At 40.4% G+C, this 24038-nt stretch overlaps 1 protein-coding gene across 1 annotated transcript in view; it reads left to right on the forward strand.

Moving 5' to 3' along the window:
* The first annotated feature begins 960 nt into the window (after positions 1-960).
* Positions 961-24038, forward strand: part of NCAN (neurocan) — a 107366-nt gene continuing 84288 nt past the window's right edge. Inside the window, exons 1-3 of the mRNA XM_018565916.1 lie at positions 961-1398; positions 1958-2103; positions 11712-11770. Of these exons, the coding sequence (XP_018421418.1) occupies positions 961-1398; positions 1958-2103; positions 11712-11770 (643 nt within the window). The remainder of the gene's footprint in view (positions 1399-1957; positions 2104-11711; positions 11771-24038) is intronic.

The following is a 24038-nucleotide window of genomic DNA, read 5'->3' on the forward strand; positions in this document are numbered from 1 at the left end:
TGTGCTGGACAAAATGGGAATCCCCTTGGAATTCACTAGATAGATTAAATTGCTATATCACAACCACATGGCCTCTATTAAACTGGGGAATAAATTGTCAGCTCCCTTTCCTATCCGCAGGGGCACACGGCAGGGCTGTCCGCTCTCGCCCACTCTCTTTGCCTTGGTCATGGAACCCATAGCTGAAGCTCTCAGAACGTCCCCCTACATTAAGGGACTTAGAATTGGCTGGCTGGAGGAGAGAGTGGCGCTATATGCGGACGACCTGCTCCTGTTCCTGAATGACCCGGGTCCCTCATTGCAGGGTGCCTTGGATGTTCTCAACACATTTTCAGTTGTGTCGGGTCTGAGAGTTAATTGGGACAAATCCATATTATTCCCCATTGACGCTGCAGCTAGGTCTACTCCCAGAACGGTTACTCAACTTTCCTGGGTTGAATTCTTTAAATACCTGGGGGTAGTGATTTCTGGCTCACCCAAGGACTTCCTGGCATCGAACTTACTCCCGATTCTGGGAGACATGAAGCAGAGACTGAAGGCATGCGCGAACTTACCTCTGTCCCTATTAGGCAAGATCAATTTAGTTAAAATGAAGCTTTTACCCAAATTAACGTATATTTTTCGCAATTGTCCCATATGGATCCCACAATCCTATTTCCATCAGCTGAACCAATTAGTCTCCTCCTCCTTGTGGGGCACTAAACCCCCGAGATATAAACTCACGACCCTAATGAGACCCACTCTCCGGGGTGGACTGGCGCTCCCGGACTTCTATAAATATTTCCTAGCAACCCAACTGGTCACGGCCCACTGGTGGCTCTCGGCCGATGTAACTAATTCCTCGGTTATGTTGGAAGCAGCAGCCCTGAACTCAGTGGAGGCTCTAACTGGCCTTTTATACAGCCTAAAGCCCCCTATCCTCTTACCCCCTCCATGCGAACAACCATCAAGGTATGGCGCATGGGAAGTTCCTGGTGCTCCAGGACGGCCCTGGATGTTTCCCCAAAAACACCTTTGTGGAATAACCCCAACTTGCCCCACTTCTACACGGTCCCTGATCCCGCTTTTTGGGCAAAACGAGGTGTGAAATTCCTCTCGGATATTGTGGAGTCCACTTCCCTGATCTCATTTGACGACCTAGCCGCGAGGAATGCTATACCCCCCAAATTTATTTTTCGCTACCTACAACTCGCCCATGCCTTCAGCGCTCAATTCCCAGGGGATAGGTTTCGCCTGGGAGAATCTCAATTGGAGTCCCTGGCTGGGACGGTGGGACTGATGAAGCCTGCCTCCAGTTTCTATACTACCCTACAGACCCTGAATTCCTCCAGCCTGCTCACATTACAGAATAAGTGGAGAATGGACGTCCCTGACATGGACGAGGAAGACTGGGAGGAGGTCTGGGATGCACCCTTTAAACAACTGGTTGCAATAAGGGATAGAATGGTGCAATTCAAGATAATGCATACAGGTAAAACTCGAATAATTAGAATATCGTGCAAAAGTAATTGCAGTAAGTGCTGCAAAAGGGGCCCAAACCAAGTACTGAGTACATATGCATGCTTGTACTTTTCAGAGGTCCGATATTGTTCTATGTACAATCCTTGTTTTATTGATTGCATGTAATAATCTACTTTTTTGAGGTTGTGGATTTGGGGTTCTTGGGGTTTTCATGAGCTGTAAGCCATAATCATCACAATTATGACAAATCACGGCTTGAATTATCTTGCTTTGCATGTAATGAGTCTATCTCATATATTAGTTTCACCTTTTAAGTTGCATTAGTGAAATAAATGAACTTTGCACGATATTCTAATTATTCGAGTTTCACCTGTAGAGCGTATTTTACCCCCCATCGTTTACATAAAATGAATGCATCCATCTCTCCGTCCTGTCGGAGATGTACGTGTGAGGAGGGCGGGTTTTTTCATGTTTTTTGGGAGTGTCCCCTCATCAGGTCCTACTGGGAGGTGGACTATATCTCAAGGGTCACCTCATTGCCACTGACACCATCGCCGAGAATGTGCCTCCTGGGCCTGGTGAAGGATGTAGCTCCGACCAGGTCGGAACGCATGTTGGTAGGCCTGACCTTGTTCTATGCTCGTAAGGCTATTGCTATACCCTGGAAAAAACCAGCCCCGCCGGAGCTGTCCTTTTGGAAAAAATTGGTGAATGACAACCTACCTCTGTACCAGGACACGTATGCCAACAGGGGATGTCCAGGTAAGTTCCATAAAATCTGGGATAGCTGGCTGGAATGTACTAACTCGGCAGTAAACCTGGATGCACGCTCTTAAAGGGGGACCATTGCCCCTCTGGGGAGCTCTAGACCTGCCTGGATCAAGTCCGACCTGAGAATTCGGACGAGATAGGTGCCCCATTGTCTGGCTCACCCATCCCATGATCTCCTGTCAAGGCCGGAACCCCTAGCGGGCATATAGGAGGGCTGTGGGAAGGCCTAGCGAGCCCTGTTGGGGAATGATCCCCCACCTGCAATGTAGAACCAGAATTGCTCTTTGTTTTTCTTTTCCTTTTGCCCTTTTGTTTCTTCCTTTATTTCCTTTTCCACGGCTATTGATGCTGTACTGTTATGTTGAATGCACTGCTATGCATGGTGCCATTAATGTTAGGCACAAATAGCGTGCACAGTTGTACTATATGCTTGTAAAACAATACATTATTTTGACAAAAAAAAGTATATTAACAGGAAGTCTCATTTTTTCCATACTAATCAACCCCTTTTTTTAGCATACCTTTCAAGGTTCTCTTGAAGCATTCTACCAGCTTATAAGTTTGGGGTGGTAGACTGAGGTGCATAGGTGAGTAATTTTCAACAACCAACACATTTTTTTAGTTACATTTGAAATAAAGTAGGGTTCCATGCTCTGTCAAGATTTCCTTAGGAACGTACTGTACGTGAAAAAAATCTAGAACTGCTTTATTGCTATGAACTTAGAGGGCGTGTTTCTGAGAGGGATTTCTTCTGGATACCAGGTGGCACATTCCTTAGAATGTTTGGTTCATATGGACATAATAGCATCACACAGTGGCTGCAGATTTGTCGGCTGCACATCCATGATGCGAAATATCCAATTCCACCACATCCCAAAGGATCTCTATTGGTTTGAGATCTGGTGACTGTGGAGGCCATTTGAGTACAGTGAACTCATTTTCATGCTCAAGAAATAAGTTTGAGTTGATTTTAGCTTTGTGACATGGCATGTTATTCTTCTGGAAGTAGCCATCAAAAGATGAGTGGTCATAAGGGATAAATATCCCCCATACCATTACATCACCTGCGTGAACCATTGATACAAGGCAGGATAGATCAATTCTTTCATGTTTACACCAAATTCTTATCAATCATCCCAATGTTGCAGCAGAAATCAAGACTCATCAAACCAGGCAACGCTTTTCCAATCTGCTATTGTCCAATTTTGGTACGCCTTTGCGAATTGTCAGTTTCCTGTTCTCAGCTGACAGAAGTGGCAACCGGTGTGGTCTGCTGCTGCTGTAGCCCATATGCTTCAAGGTTTTTGTGTGTTGTGCATTCAGAGATGCTCTTCTGCATACCTCGGTTGTAACAAAGTGGTTATTTGGGTTACTGTTACCTAACAATCATCTTGAACCAGTTTTGCCATTCTCCACTGACCTCTGGAATTAACAAGACATTTTCACCAAGAGAACTGCCGTTCACTGGATATTTTCTCTTTTTCAGACCATTCTCTGTAAACCCCCAGAGATGGTTGTGCGTGAAAATCCCAGTAGATCAGCAGTTTCTGTAATAGTCAGACCAGCCCATCTGGCACCAACAACCATGCCACAGTGAAAGTCACTTAAATCATGTCCACTTTGTTCCCCATTATGGTGCTCAGTTTAACTTGAACAGATCATCTTGACCATATATGCACTGGGTTGAGCCATGTGAATAGCTGATTAGATAATGTGTTTGTGATAATGAGCATTTGAATAGGTGTACTTCATAACGTGGCCAGTGAATGTATATTTGGTAAAAAAGTATGTGCCTCCATATTTATCTATACCTGTATGAAGTAACTACATCACAATTAACATTAAAGCCACAGCTGCAAACTGAGTTATATTGAGACAGTTACAAGTCCCTTTAAAAAGGTACTTTAATAGTCGCAGCCTGAACTGCTGTTACATAACTCAAAAAAACTGCAGAATTATTTAATGTGTCAGACTCAAAAATAATGACAGCATAAAGTATATGCAAAATGTGGACAACCTGCACTAGTAAAGAACTATGTAGTCTGTCACTTTACCTGACAGTTGCTTAAGGCCATAAAGTACAGCCTCAAAAACTAACAAATAATTGAACTACTATTGAATAATAGCACTACTGGGCCACAGTTGGACCAAAATGTATGTTGTAAGCTTCACAAAGCTGGAATTTTGCAAAGGGCTGTCATATGAAAACTGCTTACATGCAATGTGAACACTTTGAGTCAGCATTAAAAAGGTAAAGAGAGATGTGAAATACTTTTCTGCTTATATCCTAGACCAGGGGCGCCCACAATTTTTGTCTGGAGATCTACTTTTCAAATGAGGAGCTCAATGAGATATACCAACGAAAAAAACCATGCATTCAGGGGCGTGAGGGGGGGCGTGGCGGTGCATTGAAGTCAACCGGGCCTCTCTTCTCTCTCTCCTCTCTTTCTCCCCTGTTTCTCGCTGCTGTCTATTCTCTCTCTCTGCTATATCTTCTCTCACTTTCTCTGCTGTCTCTCTCCTGTCTGTCTTTTCTTACCTCCACTGCAGCAGCTTCCCAAGTCTCCTCTCCTCTCTCCTTCCCGCCTGCGGCGTCTGACACATTCAGCCGCACGAGCACCGCGGGAGGACAGGACACAGGTCAGTGAGCTGATTGGGATCCTCCAGTTTTCGCTTTGCGATCTACTGGTCAATCGCAATCTACCGGTAGATCGCGATCTACCCTGTCCTAGACAATATGTTCTTTGGCAGCAGCATGTGCTGGCTCATTGGTCCTGTGGTCTCTGCTAAAGAAGCTTGGAGGAGTGATATTTAGGCAGAGCAAGCTAATCAGAGATTATGGCCGAAATCAATTCAGCCACTTTGGCAGATGTGCCCAACACACGGCTATTAGTTATGTGACTTGACCAGGGGTATAGATAAATGCCTGTCAATTTGGATGTGGAACAGGTAAGTATAAGTGTATCACTAAGCTCGTTAGGAGCTGCTGGTTTTTACAGGCCCCCCTAACTTTTCTACTGGTGACTTGCCCTTTAGCCACACCCAAACACTCACAGATTGTATTGGCTCAAACATCTAAGGAATAGTTGGGGGTACAGAATACCCAAAAACAGCAGCAAAATTTCCTTCACTCAGCAGTATCTTCTCAGTGGACTCTTAGTATCTTTACGCATCTGCCACAGGCTAATGGTGTTTAGGTAGGCCCCTATCACAGGATAGTTGAGGATCTTCAAGCAGAGACCAGCAATTGACTAACTAGGACTCTTCTGCAGCTTCAGCTACCTCCCCCAGGCAGCAGGCTTGAAAAGCATGAACTTTCTGCAGATACACCCTTCCCAGGCAGCTTGGCCTGGGAGGCAAAGGTCCTTCTCACATGGACTGCCCCCAAGCCAAAGCCTGTCAGTCAAAGAAAAGGATCCTTCATGCTGACATCCCCTCCAGACAAAGCCTGGGAGGGAAGGTCTCACATATGTTTTTCCTTCCTCAGTCTAAATCACATGCATAAACCTCTCAGTGATTGCCCAGGGCAAAAGAAAATATTCATCACCTACAACACTGTATCCTTTCACTCAGTAGGAGGCAGAAACAATGTCCCAGACTTAGAGAAAACCCAACAAAGGTAACAACAAGGAATGCATTGAAAATTCGTCCGCCGAATCATTTTGTCCAAAATTGATACTTTGGGCAAAATGCCGAAAGTACCATTTTGAGGCTGAAAGTGCGGTACATCTATAGTTTCTCTCCTCCCCGTTTGGAGCGGCCTTATGTCCCCTCTATCACAGAGCAGCGGGGAGAAGAGAAACTGTCAGGAGGCCAAGCGGGGTGGAGAAGAAAGCACTGTCAGCGGTGTGACAGGAGGCTGAGCTCTCCTCCCGCAATGCCCCGCTCAGCCTCCTGTGACAAGCAAAACAGGATGGAGAGTGGTGCAGGGAGGAGACAGCTGTCAGCGGGAGGCCAAGCCAGCAGTGTAGGGGAGGAGTCAGTTGTCAGCAGTGTCACAGGAGTCCGAGCTCTACACCCCACACTGCCTGCTCAGCCTCCTGTGACGGGCAAATCAGGATGGAGAGCGGAGTACAAGCGCTCAGCAATCAGCTGATCGCTGAGTGTTTGTAAACAATTGAAGACATGGTATGTTTACTGTGTCCCCTATTATGTTAATTCATAATTGCGGACATGGTAAACATACTATCTGCACAGTTTATGAATGGACAGGAGCACTCAGTATAGAGGCTCCCTGTTCATTGATAACAGGGGCTGCAGAAAAAAAGATTAAGGACTCAATCTCTTTTTCTATTTCAAAAAGGGAAATATCAGGGGTCTGTTTAGACCCCTGATATTTCCCCAGAGCCCCTGACAGTAAAGTAAGAAAAATAAATAAATAAAGACACAAAAAATATATTAGAAAATAATTATAAAAAGGCTAGAAAAAATATTTTGGTTTCGGCCTGACAATTTTTTTATTTTTGGTTTCGGTCTGAAAATTTAATTTTGGTGCACCTCTAGTAACAACCTAACAATCACAGCAACAGCCTAGCTGCCAACAATAAATTTAAACTAGGGAAACTCCAGCATATGGCAGGGTCCCTACATAAGAATGAAAAGGAGGGTGGAATCAGATAAGTTTAACTTTACTAAGGGTGCAGTTGCAACCTAAATACATAGACAGCAAACAAAGTACAAAAAATAAATGCAATTTCTGAAATGCATACAGAGCGCAATATCAGTCCCTGGCAGCTTTATGATAAAAGTGAATATGTGGTGAATGCACACTGTAGAAGGGAACAAAATAGTTAATTTCTTTGCCAAGCCTTGACAGTCACATTAGGACCTAAAGTAAGATAAGATCATCCCGTTGGGATCACAAGCATCATAAAAACCCAGAGGGGGATTGAACCTTACCTTACTTTTTCCAAAATAAAAGAAAAAAAGCTTTGGGAGACGTTTCACTTTAAATGTCACCTTTTAAAGCTCAGCCAGCTAGTGCCTATATACTACAGACACTGCTTCCTTTCTGCTCATGCCTTTCTTCTTCAATGCTGACCACATACATACAGCAGTTTTTATTCTGAAGCCCTTGCAGGTTTTTGCAGTCTGCGCACAGCTCTACCCTGCAGTTTTCTCTCTCTCTCCTATCCTTGTACTGACCGCCCACATACACGCATAGCTCTCTGCAAGTACACTTCCCTCCTGCCTCATATTTCTTTCTACCTTTGCCGTATTGATTTTTTACACAGATGGGCACAGAGCTGTCAGTATAACAATTTTTGTTCTGCCTCCCCTACTGTACTCTGGGTGTAGGCAACACAAGGGTTGATGGATTGTTATGAGATCAGCATAATCATAATTAATCTTATGAACAGAAAAACATTTATTTGCTGTCACATCATTCCTTTCAGCATGTCTATATGCATATAAAACAAATTGTGGTGTGGCTGTTACTTATTTAGGAGTTTAAAAAAATAGGCAAGGCTAAAAAGATAGATGTACAGAGGTCTTCTTGAGATACGCAGGTGAGATAAATGTTTTTAGTGCCAAGACCTCCTGCTCTTTTCATTCAACCTGCCTGATGGATTGAAGCTGTACCTTCCTCTCCTCTTCTCATTGACATGTAAGGATTAACTAAGTGACATGGAGAATTTTAATCAAATTGAAATATTTCTTGCACCAGCCATCATTTTTGCTTTCTAGGGATACTCTTAAATGGCTCAATTCTTGCATCAGGCTTTGGGATAGGGCTGTTTATGACAACCCTTAGTACAGTGTTCCCTTTTAAGACAATCACAAATTATATTAAACAAAGGGTATATTTCTCATTAAATCTATGAAGGGGAGGCATACAAATACATTTTTTATGTGAAATTGAATAATGGCAGTGGCCAGCTAGACATTTTTATCTGGCTCTTAAAGGTAAAATATATAGACAACATGGTTTTACTGGAGTAGGACCCGGACATAAACAACAAACTAGCCAGTTAGGTTACAATGAGTGTCAGTGTCATTGCTGGTTATAAACTGGGTCTTGGTGCGCACCCAGCTCACTTCAGTTTTCCCAAGCCTGTTTAAAACTGTGACCGACACCCACCAGAATGTGCTTGGGGGGTGTTGGTCACAGTTTTCAGCAGGCTTGGGTGACCTGGGTTCACATAAAGCCCAGCCTCATCACTACTGCTGACACACAAGCAAACAACTAAGGCAAAGTACCAAATTAGCTGGCAAGTGTAAAGCCTTAAAACAGACAGAAGGTATCCACAGTAATTTCTTCACAAATCTAAACAAAAGGTTTATTACAAATTTCATGATAGAATTTCCAAATGAAGCTCACCACACTCAATACAATTTGACTCTACTATTTCCTTTTATTTCCTCTAGATCTACCAAAAACAAATTGATTGGATAGATTAGGTACCTTCCTAGTTTTGGTAATTCTAAGGTTGATTGCACAAAGATTGTATGGTCTGACTGTAACCTGTAAGGTGACCCTAATGATTGAGTTTGTTTATTTTAGCACAGTGTTTCACTCCTTTTTGTTTTTTGGCCATTCTTAGACTGGTAAGACTACATGACCCATTTCAGTTAGCAGTTGATGACATTTCATATAGCTCAATTTAATGTAAATTTGCTAATATCTAAGATATAACTATTAAATCTTAGGATACTTTTTTTTTTCTTCTAAATGATTAGCTAACAATTTTTGGAAATTGTGAAATAGCTATTTCACCAAAATCCTTTTCATCTCCAACCCAGTTATTTGCTAAATTATTTTCATGGGGCAGTTCTTGAGAGATCACCTATTTTTTTTTTCCTGTGTAAATTCATGAGATATCACATAGTCCATTACAGTTAGCCATCGATGTGGCAGTTGATAAAAATTCACATGGCTTATTTTAGCTGACTGATGAGAGATCACATAGGCTATTTCATGCAGCAACTAACATAAATTCACATGATAAAGACATGTGAATAATACATTGTTTTATTGCGCTTAATTTATTTCTTCTTAGTAGAGTCACAGTATTGCAACTGCACATTTTAGAGCTCAGTGTGAGCTGGTGCTGGTGTGAGCTTATATTTTTCTTTATTTGCTTTGTTATGAGATTGTCTCATTATTATTATGGAGAGGTCATGATCCATTCTATTCTTCGCTTCAGTACATCCTTTAACCGCTGCAAATTGCGGTTTATAATGAGAGGGGAAGCACAAAGATCAAAGGGCAGTTTCCAGCCATAATATCAGTGACATTCAACAAGGCAAAGAGCAATGTGCTAGGTACAATAATACAGAACAACCACTCTGAATTTGTCTTCCATTGCAGATGAAAACTTGATTTGTTATTTTAGATGTACTATATTTTGCACCTCATTATTTCTATTTGCATTACTTTTGTAATACTCATATTGTGTCCCATTTTATAAAATGATCCATCAATAGGAAATTTCACTAGGTATTCTACTAATATCAGTTTTCTCAGCTAAATACATGATCTTTTAGATATTGCAAAGTCTACTCTTCTGGTCTACAACAGTAAATTCATTACGAAGCTATTTTTTCCTTTGCACGTAGATTAGTTGAAACCCATCTCATGAATCAATATGGAGAACATTATAACCTTTACAATGATTCAATACAAAAAGTGAGGAACTACATTTGTGCCTTTAATATCCCTTTGCTAAGAAGCAGTACCATCAGCAGTCATTTTAATTCCTTTATATATTCCTTACCGAAAATGCAAACATATGCTAGCTAGTGCAGGTGGTCGTTCAAGGAAACTGTCTTTGTGGAATTTCTATGCTCTCACCATGTAAGCATGGCATTCAGAAAATGTAATCAACATAGAAAGAAATAAAATAAATTGTTGAACACAGTGAATATGTGCATGTTAGAAAAAAATACAATGCTTTAAAACAGTACTACAGAAGCTCTTTTTACTCTGTTTTAAAATAGCACTTAAAGTGTATCTCTAGGCAAAACCTTTATTTTTCTTATTTATTTTTTTAATAGAGTTAGACCTACAGTCAAATTTTTCTTGTAGCCGAAAAATTTGGCATATACATACACTATGATGCTAGTGGGTGCAGTAGGTTAGTGTGTTGCAACCAACAGCCATAGTTTGATTATCTATGAGTCCTTCATGGATCCATCATAAGCCCTCCAAACTCACACATAGTTTGATTATGTGTATGTGTGTTGGAAGAACTTATGATCTATGGAAACCTCTGATTAATGCACAAAATAAAATAATTTTTTTTTGTATGTTCTAAGCCAGGAAAGTCCCAGTATTAGAAAGAACTAGGGATGCACCGATATCAAGAACAGTACTCGTTACGAGTACAAGTACATGTACGATACTTTTCGAGCTCCAAGACTAGACTAGAGAAATATTCAAAAGTTAGGAGGCAGCTGTCATTTGTAAGGAGCACACAGAGCTCCTGGGATTTGTACATCTCTGTTTTATTGTATGATTTTGTTTTTATAAATATAAATAAAGGGATGCAGTTTTGCGAGTACAAGTACTGTTACTTGCCCAAGTACTTACAAGTATGAGTACTGATACATTTTTGTTTATTGTCATGTGACAGTTTTTCTAAAACAATATAGACTAATGATTTCAGGACAGTGGTGGAGCACCAGAGCCAGGTCCCAGCTGTAACCGCTGCAACCCTGGTAGTTCTCATGAAAATGCCAAGTATCGGCATTGGTACTCGAAAAGTATCGGTGCATCCCTAGAAAGAACCAATTGTGCTTTTATGATCATGTCCATACATAATCATGTACGTATATCATACATAACATAAAAACATGACAGAGGTTATAACATTTTCCTAATGTTTTGGCAATAGATACAAGTTTCTTCTATTTATAATATTATTGTGTCTAGAGTTTTCAGCAGAGATTGAATGCTCTGCCTTCATTTTTTTAAGGTGCTGTAGCAGTCACTAAAAGTGATCATTGTAACATTCCAAGCATCACTACACTCATCAGGATTTAGACTGCAGAAGCAACCTAGACTTAAGATTTGGAGCTCCTAATCTCAGATCTAGGTCACCCGTTAATCACACCATATGATAAAGGGCTCTCACGGCATCAAAGCAGAACACCCAGCTTCACTTTGGTTACAGACAGGTAGATTTTTGTAAAATTCTCGAGTGCTGGAAAAGAAGGGTTTCACATACTTTTGTTCACCAATTCACGAGGTCGGAACTCACTTGTTACACAATACCTCACGTAGCTGCAATACATCTAACAACTTCAAATTGCTGTAGGTGAGTGAGCAGTTTGTCTAAACTGATATATTTATTTTACAAGGTAATTATCCACTTTTTCGGCCTGCAGCCTTCATTAATTTTATAGTCACTTCACAACAATCAATGCTCCTACAATAAAAGTTAGTACTACTAATTAGGTTTTCTATGGATGTTTTTGGGGAAAATGCAGAGAATATATCTAGAAATAATACATATTTATTTTCTCTCTCTATTAAGGATAATTATATTGGGGATTTGGCTCTTCCTGATTCACAGTAGAAGCACAAATACTGCAGGTAAGATTTGAATAGTATGTTCTTTCGGTCTGAAATGTCTGTGTATTTTTATCTCTTTATGTGGTGCTAGATATATGTGGCCTTGTCTCTGTCTGCTTGTCTACCTGATACATTACACACAATACTAATATGGATTCCACTCAAACCACTTTCCCAAATCTGAAGTAGGGCAAATCCTTAATGATAATTGAGGCAAGAGGGGAAAAATGCTAATGGGGACAATACTTACGGTGACAGCTCTCTAAGCTGGGATTTCCCCTCACTTGTTAAAGATTTCCTCTCACTTCCTGTTGCATCTAAAAGGAAGGAAGTGAAGGGAAATCTCCCCAGCAGCACACAGACAGCATAAAAAACTCTGATAGGGGTTTACCCTTTCCTATTTTATTCAAAATACAGTTTTCGCTGTACATACTGCACACTTAAGCATTTGTGGAGGTGTTTATGTCCGAACTGCTCCGGGAGCTGCAACAAGTTAGTTGCCTCACAAAACAAAACAAAAACAATATAAAGATAACGGAATGATTAGGTTTTATCTTGGCATCATATGCCACCGACCTGTAAAAAATTGTACAGACTTTCCTATTCCAAGGTGAGAAAGTATATTACTAATCTTTTTATCTTATAATTGTTTCCTGTATATGGGTGTAGAGCATGTGAAAGGAAACAATGGTAGCCAATGCCTTTTTTCCCATTTGATAGGGTTCAATCTGATTAAATGTGTTTGTTCCAACTTTCACCTTATTCCCAAAATGCTGCAGACAATGTTCATATAAAAATTAGATTCTTGAGTAAAAACCTTCTAATAAGTACACTAGAAGTTCACAGAAACTGTTGGTGAATTAGAAGCAGGCTTTTTATTTAAGGCATTTGCCAATGCAGAGCAAAGCAACATGTTCACCTTAATGTAGACTTCCTTGGATTCATTTACTTACCTTTCTTTTGCTTTGTGCCCAAAGAGAGCTGAATGAAAGGAAAACAAAGCCCTGTGCAAGCTACAAGTCTCCAGAGTCAAAGCTCACACAGGGCTTTGAATTACCCTCTAACAGTGTTTATTGGCCCAGCACTAGCCAAGTCACATTCTTCTTCATACCTGGAGGTACAAGATATTCCCCTAAGCTCCCAACACTAAACAGAGTAGCGGAGAAGTGAAATAAATGTAAATGTACACTACTAGAGATGGGCGGGGGTTAAAACAGACTTGCTTCTTTGCTCTGAATTGGCAAAGCAGTTTTGCTCTCAAAGGCAAACAGTTTCAGGATGGTTATATCTTGAAACCCTATGCAACATTTTATAGTAGATAGGAAATTGGTTGCTATTTTGTTATATGGGAAGAAGGTGTGAATATTAATATCAGAGGAAAACTGGAACTTGGGAAGAATTCGGTCATGTTACACAGCGTTTTTTTTTAAATTGTAGCATGAGAGGTAATCCCTCTCTCACCAGAAGGTCCTTGGTGGGTCTTAAAATGGACAAGTGGTCACCAGCACACCAAGTTTTCTTCAAAATGAAATCCTTTTATTCATTCTAGCAGGTCATATCACCATGTGTGGCAACTTTTCCGAACCTTACCTGTCCCTTCATCAGGCAAACAAAAGTTTCACTTTTGCAAGTATTTGGCGGCGCCATCCGCAGCTCCTTCAGCACCCCCACAATATATGGGGCTTCTTCATCAGGAGTACGGTGGGACTCTCTATATAAAATGGACAAGGGGGGATAAGGGACAAGGTGCTGCAGCTCTACCTGTTTTAGTGGAGGGAATGACAATAGAAAGAACATACGACTTAACCTATAGTCATACAAGACATGTTCACTGTGTAAAGGCTGTGTTGAACAGAACTGTACCCTCACTGGATGATGGCTCCAGAAATAGCAGTCATTTTAGAGTTATGTATGAGATTAAAAAGAAGATTAAAGTATAACAGAAGTCCATTGGGAAATACAATTATCTTGTATGAATAAGTCCCTAAAATACAGGTACAGAAAAACCTATTACTTAGATTTGATAGTATGGGGATAGTATGGGATGGATATTCAATTACCGGAAAAAGAATAATTAAGTTAACCTCTCCAAATCTTCCTGACGAAGCCTCGGCGAAACGCGTTGAAGACTGGATCAAGCACAGAATCATGGCTGAACTAATGATATATAGAACAATTATGTACAATGAATCATGCAAATAAGATATGAATACAATTTAGGCAATGACCAATATATGAATTTGTAATCATGGTTTCTGTGTGGGTTCCAGGGAGGTTATTTATGTTGTATACATCTATTTATGGTTTTTATATGGATGAATTTTAGCATATTTATATGTATAGACATCATGAATTGAGTATATTAAAAATGGAATTTTATTATATATATGAATCAATTGACTTTATTATTGGATCAATTCCCGGCTATTCTCTAGTGGTCACCACAAAGCCCCTTTCTTTCTCTTTCCCCCTTTTGATATATATATTGCATATATAGGGGTGGTGGCCCAGTTTGTGTGATGGTTCCTAATTTTTGTATTACAATGATAGTATGGGTGGTTTCTAGTAGTGATGTTCAGATGCCAAGTTCCATACTTGGTACAAGTACAGATACTTTTCCAGCTCCAAGACTAGACTAGAGAAAAATTCAAAAGTTAGGAGGCAGCTGTCATCTTTAAGGAGCATAAGCGGCTCCTGGGATTTGTGCATCCCTGTTTTAATGTATAATTTGTTAAATATATATTAGAGATGCACCAATACCATTTTTGCAAGTACAAGTACTGATACTTTTCCAAGTACTCACAGATACAAGTACTGATACATTTTTGTTTATTGACATGTAACAGTTTTTGTGAAACAATACAGAGTAATGATTTCAGGACAGTGGCGGAGCGCCAGAGCCCTGTCAGAGCTGCAACCACTGCAGCCCTGGTAGTTCTCGTGAAAATGGCAAGTTTTGGTACTGGTGTCTGAACATCCCTAGTTTTTAGTACTTTAAAATCCCTTGTAGTAGTACACCACTGCCCTGATTAAGTGAAGCACTGCTTTAAAACAAGTCATCACAACAAAATATGTTGTGAGTTGGAATATAGTTTCTACATCAAGGCAAGGCAACTGACATGTCATTCTTAAACTCATGGTGTTTACCCAACTACCTTGGTAGATTTTCCTTTTCCATGTGTAGAGTCAAAAAATATATACAGCAGTTAGGGCATAGCAAATCTTGTGAAATAGTAGACGACTGTTGAATTATAGAGGACTGTAGTTAAAGAACATGACAAAAAAAGAAGTTGTTAAAAAAGAGGTGTTGAATACTCAAAATAACCATTTAATTCTAACCTATTTCCACCTCTACCATTCTATATCACGTTCTTCAAAGTGGAAGTCATTATGTTAGTGACCTACTTTGGAAATGCACTGAAGAGAGTCACCAGTTTCAACAATTTGTAAGTGTTCATACAGATAATTAGTATAAAAAGAAGTAGTGCAGAGACACACTAAGCATGATGAGTGGAGCAGCTACAGACTTTTTAACGAAAATAAGGTAAGAATAATAATGAATGAAATAACAAGGTGATGCAGCATAAAAGCTAAACAGTCATTACACTAACTAACGTGTTATACTTTATTTGACTGAATATAGCAGCAGCAGCTTGACTGTAGAAGAAAATGAAAAGATGAGACCAAGACATCTGGAATGACAAAACCTATTACATACATTTATATTAGGATCAGTTAAAAAGGCACAGAATAAAACAATGGAAAATAATAATAACAGATGATCTTGGGAACAGTTTAAAAAAAAGCAGTCAAGCAGAATTGCTCAGAGAATTAGCTAAAAAAGATTTATTGGAAAATGCGTTAAAACTGATTGAGAAATAATTATAGGAAAATATAAGCAAATTAGTCAGTTCAAATTCAAATGTGTCTGATTTGATATAATTTAAATGTGCATTGATTTTTTAGTACAATAAATGGATCCATTTGTAATGCAATATCTGTTTAATAAGCAATGAGAGCTCTTGATGCATTACCCATCAGCACATAAGAGGTGCTACAGATTTCCATGTGGTTGAATTAATTTGGTATTTAGAATATGTCAAATTAGAAAATGGTTACTAGCATTTTAGAGATTGCATTCATTTATTTTACATTTGATCCAAGTGTAAGGTTGTCTAATCCAGCTTTTTAGTCTATGTAATAGTTCAAATGCTTTAACAGTATTTGAAATACTTTATTTTGCATGTAATGTAACCTTTTTCAGCCCCATGTAATCTTATTTGGTATCTGCTATCAGCCACCCCATTGGGTTATTGTATTCTAACAGTGTTGTGAGAAGCTCTGTGCTGTATCTTTAAAACTGCAGCAGAATATCTGGTTTGTGCAAAACAGCATTAACTTTACAATTAGCATTTTATCTAACATACTGTATGTTGGTTACCTAAAGCTGACTATACACTACCTGAATTTTTTTTCGGGTCCTGCTGAATCGACTGAAGTGCAAGCAGTATGTGGCCCAGCCTGCATCCCTCAATTTGAAAAAAGTCAACTTTTGTTAAAGTAGTCGGACTGAAAATTGTTAGCCGAACAGTGAATGCAGTCACTGTTCAGGTATTCTGACAACTGTGGGCGACGGCTGTCAAAATACAATAGCCCTGCAGGGGAGATTCCCCCATTCAGCATTGTTCGAATCGAGTGTGGGGCTGAACGAGAACAAATGCATAGTGTATGGCCAACTTTAGTAATTTTTGCTGACTCTTGGATAAACATTTGTTATTTTAATTATAAATTTTCAAATCCACCGGTTTCGTCAACCCATCATATTCCTATGGGAATTATGGTGGGTCAGTGTATCATTAAAGTTTATGCATAGAAAACTTTTTCTTTTAGCTTTGAATAGTAAGGAAGGGTAAAAACACTAATCAAGCTTTTTTTGTTGTCTGAGTACCCACTGTGATGGCTGCTTACCCACTGTACGTCAGTACCACGTGATTATATGCAATTCCAAACTGGCCAAGTTATCGCAGTGAACCTGGTGATACCACTCTCAGCCTCACCCTGCACAGAGATCTCCCAGCTTGAGGGACAACAATCTCAGGCCAACAGACTGAGAGCGATACTCACTGAGGTCAGTTAACTCCGCAGTTAACCCATTACACACAAAACAGTAGCTGCCATCACGTGTTTTAATGGAAACACACACCGTTCTCAGCAAATGCTGTGACAATTCAAAAACTTAAACAAAGCCTTTGATACCACTGTCCTTTCAGACAGGAATATGACAGGTTTCACTATACAGTAGCATGCTTCACGGAGACAAGAATACTTTAAGCTTTTATTTAGAGTGTAGGGATAAGCATAACAATTTTTAAGATTGTTTCTTAATAAAAGAAACAACAAAAATTTACTGAAAAAACATGTTACAAAAAGAGAGACTGAGATAACAACAGTAAAAGAAAAGGGAATACAATGAGAGTAATTAACAAAGTTCTGATTTTATTAGATTCTAGCAGAGTCCAATTCAATGCACAGAAGATGGATCTGGATTAGGCTCTATCAGAGTAAGGCAAAGGGTTGTTCCTTCGCGAGATTGAGTTTCTTCTTGATGGTCGCATGAGAGCCTTTCTTTGGAAGTTAAACAAGAGCTTTGGTATTACAAGAGCTTCCTCTTAATGTTAAACTTTTTGTTGGTCCACTGGGGGGTGATATTTAGCTGGCCCCCTAAGCCAATTAGGAAATATTAGGGAGGGTGAGCAGGAAGGCTAAATATTTTATGATCCTCTCCTCTGCCCCTCCCAAACTGTCAAATAAATATATTTCTTGATTTTGACAGTTTAGCCCAGAATAACCTATAGATTAGTGTGCATTATGACATTGGCTTTATGTGGACTCTAAATCGGATATGTTTATGAATTATGCGTGGCTCAGAAGGGGAATTATGTGTTTCTAGTTTTCTGGATATCATAGACACTTCGAACTTAATATGTGCATATTTAATTTGAAGAGACACAGCTATATATACAGTTAATTGTAATATATCATTCCCAGATTCAGAGATATGAAAAGTGGGCCGTATTGTAACTTTCAATTTGTGGCTCAGTGAGATACCAGGCATTCTTTTCTATTTTTATAGAATTAAAGGAGCATTATGGGGAGAGTAACATACACTCATCCCCATAATTAGAGCTGACTTGTGACACTGAAACTGTCACACATCGGCTCTATTGATCGAGAACTAAGCGATCACATACCAATGATAGCTCAGTTCCTGATCAATAGAAATAGCCCACTATATGCTGAGTTTTGGGTCACAGGAGGACATTAGTATATGTCCTCCTGTGACCCTAAAGAGAACTTTGGGAAAAAATGTTGGGCCATAGTTTTCTTTAACTGGACTGTCCAGGGACAATTACTGTGGTGATTGGCTGTTTATTTTTAATTAAGTTTTTACGACATGCCAGCCATAGAGGATGGCCTGAATGCACAATTTAGGTAATTAGTGTAGTATTGTAAGGGTAATCAATTATCAAATGGACTAGGTTAGAAAATATCTGGAGCTGGAATTTGAGGTTCCCTAAACAAAATTATGGGCAACCTGGGATAATTTGAACTAGAAGGGCCGCATTTTTTCCAAAATGAGGGAAGATAGAATTTAGTAATTAATATTTAAAAAGCTCAAACCATTACCATCACACCCACTAGGTGGACCTTTGTCACCAAGGATAAAAGTAATAGGAAATCCACAATTTTAGAGGTGTCATTGGGACTGGAGGAGAGGGGAAATGGTCTAGTTGGGGCACCTATTTGGGTGACACCAGTTTAGGATCGGAATTCCCCTCACTTTCCAGAGATTTTCTCCTACTCAGGGAAACAAACAGAAAAAATAAACTGATGGCTATTATTCTTCAATACTCTATCCAAAGCTGGAAAAAAAGTTTGAACTTTATATTTTACTTAGTGTGTATAGTAGTTTTGTGTATTTCTTGAGTTTCTTCTTGATGTATTTGTGTATTGTCTTTCTTTCTATTTAATATGGTGTAAAAATGTATCTTCCTGTAACACAAGCAAGAGGAAGAACTTGCTGCATTTATAGCCTTTGCAATTTGATTGCTCTAGCTACCCTGGAATGAGAAGAGATTGATCATGCATTCATGCCTATGCACGGCTGATGCAGCTCAGCAGCAGACACACAACACTTCTCTATCAAAAAGAGCTTATAAAAATGATTACTAGACCTGGGAGAAATTTTAGTCATGGGAGAAGCGGAAATTCTGGTTTAGAGAATAACAACTATTGAATTTTAGATGGTAATAGATTACAATGGTAGATTTAGAGGGTGACCTAACAGACTGTGGAAAAGGCACGAGTGATTCTGCCAGGCAGGTGGGTTTGAGCACTGCAACAAATATTGAGTTGTTGTGCTTTTAATAAGTAGCAAAGCCACCACTCACCAAAATGTGAGGAATTGTTAGGTGGCTCGGCTATAACAGCAAGTCAGCATCCAAAGACAATCGTTAACATTCTAATACAATTTCAGGTTAGAGTAACCAATTTTGCAATAAATCTTATTAAAAGGCTGTTAAAGGTATAATAATAAGTCTTCACACTGGGGGCAATGCCAGTAAATGACTGAAGTGGGCTTAGTGGGCTAATAAACAAGCAGTGGACTGTTGATAATTCTAGGAAAGTATTCCAGTCCACTGAATCCTGGTTCCGACTGCAATACCACATTTCTACGCTTTGTGCAAGGCTTAACACCTTCAGGGAAAACACAGATTAAGATTTTGCATTCCGGAGCAGCTGTATAATGTACTCTTGTCTATTTGCTTGGATTTAAAGCATTTTGGTCACCCCATGCTACCCACCTCCTGAAGCTCCCCAGATGTTTTTTATTTAAACGTGCTACTTTACACATTATTCAGGCCAGTTCGGTGACATCACAGGAGGGTCCTCTTCTTCTTCCAGCAGCGGTGATGGCCATCCATTCTTCCAGGACTGAGCGGTGCTCACATGATGTGTGAGCACCGCTCAGTCCTGGGGTACCTTGAGCCCAACCTGGGTGATGATATGCCCCTTAGGGGAATGTGTAAATGACAAGCTGGACTCACAGGAAATGGGCAGAATGAGAGAATGGCATTCTGCCCTGCAGAGGACCGTCAGCGCTGGAACGAGCAAGAAGTTGCAAAGAGCACTGGAGTGTGGAGATGGTAAGTGAAGCTTGGCACTATTTGTTTATATGGAGAGGAGGGGGGCTTAGAAATGTTTTTAAAAACCTGGAGTTACACTCTTTACAGCAGAATAACCCAGTGCTGTTATGAAACCAATGCCATAAGGCAGCAGTTTTTTTTTAGGGCCAAATGTTTTCTAATACAGCACCAAAGAGTATATGTTAAAATGCAAAAAAATTATGTTTTATGTTCATGTTTTAAGGCCACTTCAGAGCTTTATGATTTAATAATAATATAACACATATAACAACAATAATGTCAAACGGCTAGTTTTACACAATTGGGCTTTATGTCCTATCAGACAGAGGATTTTCTCAGAAAAAGCTTATAAGACAGGACAGAGTATATTGACTTTCACTAAAATCATAAGCTCAGTGTAAAATGTTCAGTCTGTGCATTTAGGTAGGAAAACACTGACATGAAAAACTCTCCTGTGATGTGCCCTTAAGGAGATATGTGCTGTCAGATTCATGAGTGCAGACTTGTGAATGCTAACTATTGTTGTTGGACACAATTGCCCTTTGCCCTGCTACCTGAAAAGCTCTTTTACTATGCCAAACCATGGCAATATTGCACGAAAAAAGACAACTGTAGCATTATTGATGACACTGTGACGATAAAGGGGTTTGAGTCTGAATACTAAAAATAGCATTCTCTTATCCCCCAGTTCAAAGCAAATGTAGGTCTTCATTTAGTCATTTGCCAGGTCCCTCCACATTCCACAGAACAGAGATCTACTTATCTGGTTTGTGATCTTTATTGCCCCCCAGCACAGGTGAGTCCCAAATAGGCATCTAAGCCTTTTATAGCTGTCCCTAATTAAAGGCATGTCACCAGGCACTCATCTATTACCAGTTGAGAAGTTAATATAAACAAGCAGGTCTGGTAGAGGTAATGACCCAGGTGACCCAGTATTCACCCAAAAGTCATAAACCTGAGTTTCAATATCAGCTACTTTTCATAATTTGGAATTGGGCGGTGATAGTGTAAAATAAAGGTTCATCCTCCTCCTGCTTTCCATCCCCAGCCCTGCCCTAGGGGCCGGCTCAGTGACACCTCCCTAAAGGGCTAACAAAATATGCTGTCAAAAGCAACTAGAGAAGGCTTTTGTTTTGAAACATCAAGAAGGGAACTTCCATAACATTGCAGAAGTGTTCCCCTTTAATCTCTGGACATCATCTGCTGAAAGCTTGCTTAAAGAAGAGCCCTTCAGAGTTCTCTTTTGCTTATTGAACTCTGAACTCTGTCAGAACTCCTAAACCCAGGACTGTTGAGTATTTATCTTTTATTCCCTTTAAATTTTACTTATATATTTTTCTGTATATTTTCTGCACTATTTCTTTTATTAAAGGATGATCTTAAAAATCATTAAGCTTATCTCTACGCTCTAAATACGAACTTAAAGTATCCTTGCCTCTGTGAAGAGCGCTACTATATAGTGAATCCTGTTATATTCCTGTCTGAGAGGACAGTGGTATCATAGGCATTGTTTAAGTGTTTTAAATTGTCACAGCACTTGCTGGGCATGGTTTGCGTTTTCGTTAAAAAGCACATGGTGGCAGCGAATGTTTGGTGTGTAAAGGGTTAACTGCGGAGTTAACCAACCCTGGTTATGATCACTCTCAGTCTGCTGGCATGAGATAGTGTCCCCCGTGCTGGGAAATGAGCAGGGTGAGGCTGAGAGTGGTATCGCCACGTCCTTGTGATGCAACGCTCGGTTCAGAACTGTGTATAGTCACGTGTGATTTACATACAGCAGGCTTGGGCCGGGTATACGTCACAGACATAAAGATATGTTGAATGCCATTTAGTTTGCTAAAATAGTGTATCAAATACAACTTCCATGTTTGTTTTTTGTAATAAAATAACTGTTTTCACTTTTTTCATCCTTTGGTAAATCTCAGCGCTGCTTATCTATTAGCCACTTTTTCAGTCAATTCCTGTCTACATGCATAGACTCCAGTGATGGCTGCATGGCATTTCTCATGGCAGGTTTCCTAGATGACCAATGCTGTATAATGCCTATTAAAATGGTCTCCATTTGCAGCCCACAGGGTTTAGGTACAGGGGCACATTTGGGAGACAGAGCATTGTCACCTATAACAGGAAGTGCCTCAACAAGAATCCCTATGGCAGGATCACCAGGTATTATTTTAACAAAAGCTTCAGATTTAAAAATGTTTAACATTACTTTTGTATAATGTTAACATGTTACATTTTATATGAGATTTTATTGATTAGTGTTATATACACTTTATTCATTATTAGATTGTTTGTTGGGAGGAATTACTCATTTACTATGTAACCACAGTTTAAAATATATTGTCATTATTCTGTTTTAAGCTCTTCTTCTTCATCCTATTCTTACCTATTCCTGCTTCTTTACTTTGCTAAACTGCAGAGGATCAGCTATAAATAACAGTGCAAAAGCAATGTTTCAATGTTTATTCCAGAAATCTTAGCGTTAATAAATCTGACAAAAGTCAATTTTTGGCTGTGTTAAGAGCAGATCACATGCACAGATTGTAATTACCAGCTGTAGAGAAACTGATCATCAGATGCTCAGTTATGGAAACAGCCTCATCAGGGGCCCAAACTGAATCTAACTGTGGAAAATCATTTACATTTACTGGGAAAAGTTGTATTTTTAACTAATGTGTCATCACAAACAGCAGCAAAATAAGCATTATTTAGCCTCCTTCCAAGTATTTTTTTTCCTCACATACCATTAACCACTTGCTGACCGGGGTGTTAAACCCCATTCCTGTCCAGGCCATTTTTCAGTATTCAGTGCTGTGGTACTATGTTGTTGTAATTTTTCATTAGAAATACATGGTATACTTAGGTCTCCCACCGAAGTGGGGGTACATACTTAGTACAACAAGTAATTAAAACTTAAAGGAGAACTATGGGGTTAAGTCTTTCCCCATAGTTCTCCTTAGGGTAACGGGAGGACACAAACTAGCGTCCTCCCGTCACCCTAAGCTCAGTATACCGCGAGCTGTAGCTCGCGGTATACTGAGACGCCGCAGCAGTGGCAGACCTAATAACCAAAGGGCCCTGGTGCAAGATTTTATCTTGGGTCTCCCCTCCCATGACGCGGGGGGGGCGCGGGAGCGGATCACACTGGCATACGCCCCCCCAGCGGTCTCTAATGTTGCAGTAGCATGCTGGACTTACCTGAGACCCTACAGAGCCCACCATAGACTCTCTATGGTGGGCTCTGCAGGGTCCCAGGTGGTCTGGTCGTCGGGATCCCTTTCCCTGTACCTCCTCTTACCTGCTGCTGCTGGGGCCCGGCCTCCTCCATCCCCTCCCCTGTCACCTCTGCCATGCCGCCCCGGTACAGTTAATACCCATGTAAGAGGCCCCCCAGACTACTCACATGGGTACCGGCCATACCCCCCTGATGGCGGTGTTCTATCAAAGGTTGTGACTACGTTAGAATGTGTGACCGATGACATGGTCACGCGTTTTAACGTAATCCCGCCCAGTTTTTCGCGGTGGAATGTGTGACCGCCAATAGGTGAAGCATTCCAGCTCTTTCCCAGCTGAAAAAGCTGATCGGTCCTGAAATGTCACTTCTATCCGACTGCGATCTCACATTCCATCAGCTGTTTCAGGGCAGATCGGTTCTCCTGCACATGCGATTTGCGATGCCGATCTGTCCTGGAACAGCGGAGAAAGCGTTGGAATTCTTCACGAATTCCACCGCCGAAAAACTGGGTGAGATTACGTTAAAATGTGTGACCACGTCACTGGTCACACATTCTAATGTAGTCTCAAACTTTGATAGATCACATGCCTACCTGTAATCATTTAATCAGAGAAATAGATTATAATAGGGAACATTGCAGGCCCGGCGCTACCGCAAGGCAAGTCAGGCGGCCGCCTTACAGCGCTGCAGGGTGAGGGCAGAAAAAACAGGGCATTTTGACAAGTCCCAACGCGTGCGGCACCTCAGGCAGTCGCCGGACAGCTAAATTAGGCCCCCACCTGGAGCTCCTCCCACCGGACCAGCGCTGACTCGCCGCTGCTCTCCCGCGCCGAAGGTAAGTGAA

Source organism: Nanorana parkeri, unplaced genomic scaffold (genome assembly GCF_000935625.1).
Source record: "Nanorana parkeri isolate BGI_ZX_2015 unplaced genomic scaffold, ASM93562v1 scaffold900, whole genome shotgun sequence".
In the NCBI taxonomy this organism is placed as follows: Eukaryota; Metazoa; Chordata; class Amphibia; order Anura; family Dicroglossidae; genus Nanorana; species Nanorana parkeri.